The following is a 7,409-nucleotide window of genomic DNA, read 5'->3' on the forward strand; positions in this document are numbered from 1 at the left end:
ATGTAATGCAAGAAAAATGTAAGGATCAAACGTCACAAAGTTTGGGTACAGTTGAACATACGTGCTCTGGAAATATTTCTTGTGTAGGTCTGAACTTAAATCTGCCAGATAACGAGAGGTTCAGATAACTTTACACAAAACCTTCCTAATTTGGTCGTAGTAGTTGATGATGCTGGCAGCGTTTCACAGGAGGGCTAGGGTTTTTTGCTGACCCTGATCAAACGTAATCACAAAGGTCTGACCTAACGGATGGGTGTGCACGGGTCTCAGTAGTGTTGCACCTTCAGTGTAGAGTTGAGGCCTGTCTCACATCGTCTGGAAGACTGTTCCAGATTTTCAGAACATGAAGCTGAAACGCAGCTTCAGCTTACTTAGTCCTGACTCTGGTGCACCAGCAGGAGACCACTTTCTGAGGTTCTCAGAGTCGGAGTTGGTTCATATGGCTCTAACATGTCATGTATGTAGTTTGGTGCTAATCCATGAAGACACTTGTACACAAGCAAAACTGTTTAAAAGTCTATTCCCTGAGCGACAGGAAGCCAGTGCAGAGACCTGAGAACTGGACTAATATGGTCTTGTTTGCTGGTTCTAGTCAGGACTGGACCAGGATGCAGTACATCCGTAGCTGTCTTACAGCCCAGCGAGCAGGCTGCTACAGTAGTCTAACCTGCTGGAAATTAACACGTCTTTCTAAATCTGGTTTAGACAATATTCCTTTGATTCTGCCGATGTTTTTAGATTATAAAAAGCTGTTGGCTTGTTTAAGTTCAGATACTACCTCAAGATTTCTAACCTGGTTTTTAGGTTCCAAAGAGAGTTGCAACTACCCCTCTTTACATTTAGAATAAAACTTTAAAATGTTTTTTTTTTTGTTTTCTAAGGATAAATTCAAGAACATTGAAAATATAAGAAGTACCTCAACCGGTTCAAGGTATGGAAAAGTGTTTTCTGTAATTGCACTAGAAGAATGACACTGATGAGCAGTCATGACTCTTACCTTCATCCTTGTTTTCATGTATGTAGATTTATATCAGACTTTGATGTTACTGGAAAGCTCGGCAAAGGAGGCTTTGGTCGTGTTTTCACTGCAAGAAAAAAGCTCTTGGACAAGCAATATGCCGTTAAGATTGTCCGTGCAACAGAGTAAGTAATAGTAGGTCTCCACCCCTACGCTGCTTAGAAATTATTTCCATAAAAGTTATGTGCTTGTCTTTTATGGATAAGGATGCTAATATTTCACAAATAGATACCTTACAAGAAGGATGCTTTCAATGTTTCATCAATAAGATTTTCATTTTTTTATTCTTTGATCAGAAAGGCTCAGCGAGAGGCAAAGGCCTTATCAGACCTCCAACACCCGAACGTTGTCAGATACTATGACTGCTGGATGGAGGATTCAAAATATCGAAGCAACTTTGGCTCCGGCTCCAGCTCCGGCTCCGGCTCCAGCTCCTCTAAGTAAGTCTTTTCCCCTCATGAAACGGTATGGTCGTTTATTACAGAATGACAACCAAATCCTTATTTTTTTTTCTCTTTTCTGTAGTTCTAACAGTAACTCGCGTCCACAGTACCTCTATATAATGATGGAATTATGTTGCTCTGAAACACTTAAACACTGGATAAACAAGAGGAATGAGACTCCTCTGCAAGACTCACAGAGAAGAGCACAAAGTCTTTCCATTCTCCAACAAATTGTCAGTGGAGTTGAGTACATTCACTCTAAGAACTGCATTCACAGGGACCTAAAGGTGGGTTTTGTGGTTTTACTCACAAATATAATAGTTCTCCACGACACTCTTACTGTGTTTTCTGTTAAAGGACAGTGAATCTGTGTCAGAGAGGTGTCAGTATGAATTTGTTGAGATTGCATGAGAAAGAGAACCTGACCTGGCCTACAAAACACAGAAAGTAATTAACCTCATAGGGTCAGCAAAGTCATCAGTCCACATTTCATTGAAAAAGTTGAATATTTTGACTATTTAAGTTTTCAGAAATTTAGTGTCAGACTGAACTACCGGTATGTATTTTTTTGTTTTTGGGAAATGGAGAAAGATCCCTGAGCAACCTGCTTCACGTGGCTTTTGTGTTTTTTTTTGCATTAGTTTCATGTTCTCTGGTTTTAATTGCTGTTCTTACTTTTCAATGACCAGCCCGCCAATATCATGTTTGGAAAGGATGACGTGGTGAAGATTGGGGACTTTGGTTTGGTGGCTACAGAAATTGAGGATGATGACGGCAACCTGATGAAGAGGACAAAAGAACAAGGAACCAGATCTTATATGGCTCCTGAACAAGTGAGACTGTTTACTGAATAATGACACAAGTATCTAATTTTTTTTAAATGCAGGTGTTTGTATTTTTTTAAACTCACACAAAACTACTAAGTTAAAATATTTCAGCAATCCACCTGCCAAGTATCGTTTTACAGTTTAGTTCCAGATACATGCAAAGATCCCTTCACTGAAAATATATGAACTATATTTCTATTACAGATGACTGATACATACGGCCATAAAGTGGACATGTTTGCTTTGGGGCTGATCTTCTTTGAACTTCTTTGGAAAATTTCATCTAGCCATGAAAGAGCAGATGTGAGTTTGCCATTAAGAAAAGCATGAAACAAAAATAAACAAAACTAGAAAAATAAGAAGATCTTGTAACACAACATGTGGACAAGCCTCCCCCTGAAGTTATGTCAGCCAAAGAGGGGGAGAAGGGTGTGCTAACGTTTTCCTCAGTAAGAATACACATCTATGTTGACAACATTTATTTAATGGGTAAAACAAGGTTGGTTTTTGATGTGAATCTGCACTATAATCACTTTGTTTTCGAGAAATGAAGAACAACATTAGACATTGGTATGTAAACATTTCTTAAGAACTGTATATTTATTAAGGGATCCTAGTTTTTTCACGGTTGTAGATAGCAGCATGTTGTGGTTAGCTGTAGCGAAGGCTGAAGATAGGTCAAGATGGACAGGAAGAGAGGATTGACCCGGTGCTCTCAGTAGAGACGTTTCAGTGGAGCAGCTCTTTTTGAAAACAGACCAGTTTGTATAAAAGGTAATTTTGTGTGAGGAGGTCCATGACCTATTAAGAAACTGCTAATCATTCAATAACCTTTAAAGGAAGGGAAGCGGGGAGACCCTGCGTCTGCGGAGGTGGTAGAGGTGTTCTGTTCTGTGACCGTGGTGGGAGGGGACTAGGTGTGTCATCAGGGCAGAGGAACAGGAAACAAAGAAGTGTCGAGACTTAGTGAAGTTGAAGAGAATGAAGAATGGAAAGGCGGATGGTTCTGATGCTGTACTGGTGTAAGTATGGGAGGATCTAGCAGAGAAAGGGGAATATTTATCTAAATCAGGGGTCGGCAACTCGCGGCTCTAGAGCCGCATGTGGCTCTTTAGCACCGCCCTAGTGGCTCCTGGAGCTTTTTCAAAAATGTTTGACCTTTTTTTTCCTTTTTTTAATTTTTTTCTTCTATTTTTCTTCTTTTTTCCTTTTTTTCTCTTTTTTTCTTCCTTTTTCCTTTCCTTTTTGATCTCGACATTTAGAAATTTTGACTTTTTTCTCGACATTTCGACTTTTTTCTCGACATTTCAACATTTCTCTCAACATTTCCACTTTTTTCTCGACATTTCCACTTTTTTCTCGAGATTGTACTTCAACATTAATATCGACATTTCCACTTTTTTCTTGACATTTCCACATTTTTCTTGACATTTTGACTATTTCCTCAACATTTCGACTTTTTTCTCGACATTTTGACTTTTTTCTCAACATTTCTCCTTTCGCCATTTGCCTTCATTCTAAGGCTTATACAAGACTTTTCATTCTTTGCGGCTCCAGACATATTTGTTTTTTGTGTTTTTGCTCCAATATGGCTCTTTCAACATTTTGGGTTGCCGACCCCTGATCTAAATTGTTAAACATCTTGGGTGGCGTAACAGAGGGTTTCAGGTGGAAGTGGGACTGTATCAAGGATCTGCACTGAGCACCGTCTTGTTTCCCACAGTGATGGATAAGAGGAAGGATAGTAAATACATTGATAGAGTGATGGTGGAGCAGTCAGGAAGGAGAAAAGGAGACCAAAGAGGAGATGTTCTGGTTGTTAGAGTGACAGAGGAAGATGCTTCTGTTTGATTTTGCGTTAAATTTTGAAGGGATTCCTTAGTAAACTCTGCTGGGCGAGTGCTCGCACCTAAAGAGAAAACTACAGATATTTAATCCATAGCATAGAAGGAATTTCCTGTAAGGTGACAATTATATTAGATGAGATTGTCCTTTATTTCTCCCTCAATAGGGAAATTCTCTTTGTGCAGCAGCAGTACACTCAACACACACATGCAGGGAAAGGGTAAAAAAAGTAAAAAAAATGTATTATTACAAAATATAAGCAGTATACATTGGAATGAAAAATAAAAAGTAGTGCAGTACGGGAAAGAAAGAAAAACTGTGCAAAAAAAACAGATAGGATTCAAGGCAACCCAGGAAAGGTACATGCAATTAATTAATCTGTGCTCCTAAACATATACAGTATAGAATATGACATGGACTCTTGTAAGCAGATTAAACAAATATCGTTTAGTTTATAACAAGGTTGATTATAAAAGGATTGCTGTCCATGTAGAGTTGAGTTCTTGTGAATTAGTATTAAAAAAAATAACAATTATATTAAAACTGATCATGAATAAGTTACCTCATGCTCACATTTAAAATCTTCCATGAGCAGAGTGCTAACTAACCAACTGCAGTTAGCTTCTTTTCTGCATGGTGTCTAATCACAGCAGAATCACATGCAGAAAGAGCCTTTTAAATCTTTTAACCTGTCATTAACTTTTTACTATTTATAGGACATTTCAGTAGAATTTAGTTTAAATGACTTATTAACTAAACAATGTTCTATCTTATCCTTTCTGACTGTGTGTATACCAGTTATTTGCTGATGCAAGAAGCCAGAGGTTTCCTGAAGAGTTTTCACAAACTTTCCCCCAAGAGGTAGGCTGTCCTGTGTTTTTTCTTCAGTAACTGATAAATAAATTAGAAAACTGAAATGTATATGCAGAAAAACCTATATGGAGCTTCGGCCAGAGGATGGATGCTCTTATTTTACAGATATGCAATTCTCAAACAATCTTCATCATTTTTCAGTGTCGAATAATTAAGTTGCTGCTGTGTGAGCAGCCAGAAGACCGACCTTCAGCAGGTGCATTGAAGTTGGAGTTGGAAAATTATGCTGCCTGAAAAAGGGACAATCTCCTGGTAGCTTTTGAAAAGCTAAATGAGCACATGGAGACCGCCTGTAATTTGCAAACAAATTTTGATGGATGTTCTAATTTCTTTGAAAATGTTTTAACAAATTGCACTTTTATGTGCAGGAGATTAAATCATGAAAAATTAGCTTGTGCATGCAATCAGGAAATATGAATTTCAAATTATAACTGTATTTTTAGGCCAACACTGCACAAATATTTTTTAGCAAAACCGTGTTTGAGTATGAAAGGCCTCCTCTACAGTACAGTAGTCTTGGTCAGTTCTGTAGGCTTTTTCTATGCCGGTTCTACTCATGTACTGTAAAAACAATGGATGCAGCGTCAGTTATGTGATTCTTACATGTTCTACTTAACGTGCCTTTGGTGTTATTTGTTAGAGGTCATATTTTATTGTACTGTTGATATCCATTATTGTGTTTTTTTGTTATATGTTAATTGAAACTGTATATTGTAATTTGAAATGTCTTTGCAGTTGTTAAGGGAAAAATGTTTAGACATGCTAAGTGGTTTTGAACATAAAAATTGTATTTACAATTGTATTGTATTCGATTTTAATGTTCCTTTACTAGTTTTTACTAGTGCCTTAATGGTCTTGGGCCTTCTTATTTGTCTGCACTACTTTTACCCTATCAACCCTCGCGGACCCTGAGGTCCTCCGGTGCCTTTTAACGATACCAAGAGTCAGAACCAGGACACACGGGGAGGCGGCATTCAGTTTTTATGGTCCCCGATTGTGGAACAGCCTCCCGGAGAACCTCAGGGCCGCAGAGACTGTTGATGTTTTTAAAAAGAGGCTCAAGACCCATCTCTTTAATCAGGCTTTTAACTGACTCATTTAACTCTTTTACATTTTTTATGCTCACCCCTATTTTTATTGGATCTTACTACTCTGTTTTTTATTAATCTTTAGTTTATCCTGTTTTTATCATATTTTATTTTCATTGTTTTATCTCAATGTTATATCTAAATGTTTTAGTCGTTATTTATGGCCTATTTTATACATTCTACTGTCTTATCTTTTAGTTTTTAATGTCTCGCTTTCTACACATACTTTTAGGATTTTGTGTTATGTTATACTTTTTAAACTCTATTAGTGTATTTTATCCTGCTTTCTTGTAGCTGCTAGTCCCAGTGTGTCCTCATGGGGAGCCTCCATGCTGGGAGTGACTCTGGCCTGCAGGGGGTGGTCCTGGGGATGGTTCTGGCCTGGATGGTTCTGGAGCTCTGCACCACGGCTTTACCGCTGTGGTGTGGACTCCTCTATCCGTCCGGGCCGGGATGGTCTCTGTGGAGGAAACCCTTGCAGCTGCAGGCTATGAGACCTCCTGACGTGGACGGCTCCCTGTTACCGTTTCCTCACCTGGATCCTCTGTGCTCAGCCATGTCTGCACCGTGTGTCTGCATGTGTGTCTGTGTGTGTAACTTGGGTGAATTGTGGTGGGCTTGTGTCTGTCTGTGTGTGTGCGGGGAGGGGGGCAGGGCATTAATACGTTTTATGTTTATTTGTTTTATGTAAAGCACTTTGTGTTGCATTTTATGTATGAAAGGTGCTTTATAAATAAAGTTTGATTTGATTTAAAAAGGCAAAGAAAGTACAAAAGTTAGGACCCTTCATTGATCCTCAATTTTATTGTGTGGAAACATAATAAAAATCATCTGATCATAGTTGGTTATAGTGTCGGGGAAACACATATTTAACAGTAAACAACATTGTAGTGGCTATTTGTCCTCCAGGTGAATTATAACAAAATAAATAAATAAATCAAAATATTCAACTCAAAGTATCAAACTATAATAATCAAACGGCCACTGAGACACCTAGGGAGTGGATTTACGCAGGATACAGAAAGTCCATTGTCCAGGCAAAAAATATAGTTTCCAATGGTTTATTTTCCTGGCAAACAAACGAGCAAAGATCTCTGACGCCTCTCTTGCCCTGGTAAAAAACCATCTGCCCTCCCAGGTGCCTGGCTCACCTGTGTCTACCAACCCATATATATAATCTCACCTGGTGCGCTCCAGCTACCCAGTACTTTCAAAATAAAACATGGTTAAGTAACAAAATAAACTTAATCAATACTAAATATCATAAACAAATTAAAAGTGTATTCCCAAAACTAGACCACAAAAACTAACTAAA

At 38.4% G+C, this 7,409-nt stretch overlaps 1 protein-coding gene across 1 annotated transcript in view; it reads left to right on the forward strand.

Annotated features, from left to right (window-relative positions):
* The window catches only part of LOC133464174 (eukaryotic translation initiation factor 2-alpha kinase 3-like), a 39,430-nt gene extending 33,175 nt beyond the window's left edge, over window positions 1–6,255 (forward strand). The window contains exons 4-11 of the mRNA XM_061746213.1: window positions 882–931; window positions 1,024–1,143; window positions 1,315–1,458; window positions 1,544–1,748; window positions 2,151–2,294; window positions 2,493–2,591; window positions 4,932–4,994; window positions 5,148–6,255. Of these exons, the coding sequence (XP_061602197.1) occupies window positions 882–931; window positions 1,024–1,143; window positions 1,315–1,458; window positions 1,544–1,748; window positions 2,151–2,294; window positions 2,493–2,591; window positions 4,932–4,994; window positions 5,148–5,240 (918 nt within the window). The 3' untranslated portion in view covers window positions 5,241–6,255. The remainder of the gene's footprint in view (window positions 1–881; window positions 932–1,023; window positions 1,144–1,314; window positions 1,459–1,543; window positions 1,749–2,150; window positions 2,295–2,492; window positions 2,592–4,931; window positions 4,995–5,147) is intronic.
* Window positions 6,256–7,409: the final 1,154 nt, after the last annotated feature.

The sequence above is a fragment of the Cololabis saira genome, chromosome 17, assembly GCF_033807715.1.
Source record: "Cololabis saira isolate AMF1-May2022 chromosome 17, fColSai1.1, whole genome shotgun sequence".
In the NCBI taxonomy this organism is placed as follows: Eukaryota; Metazoa; Chordata; class Actinopteri; order Beloniformes; family Belonidae; genus Cololabis; species Cololabis saira.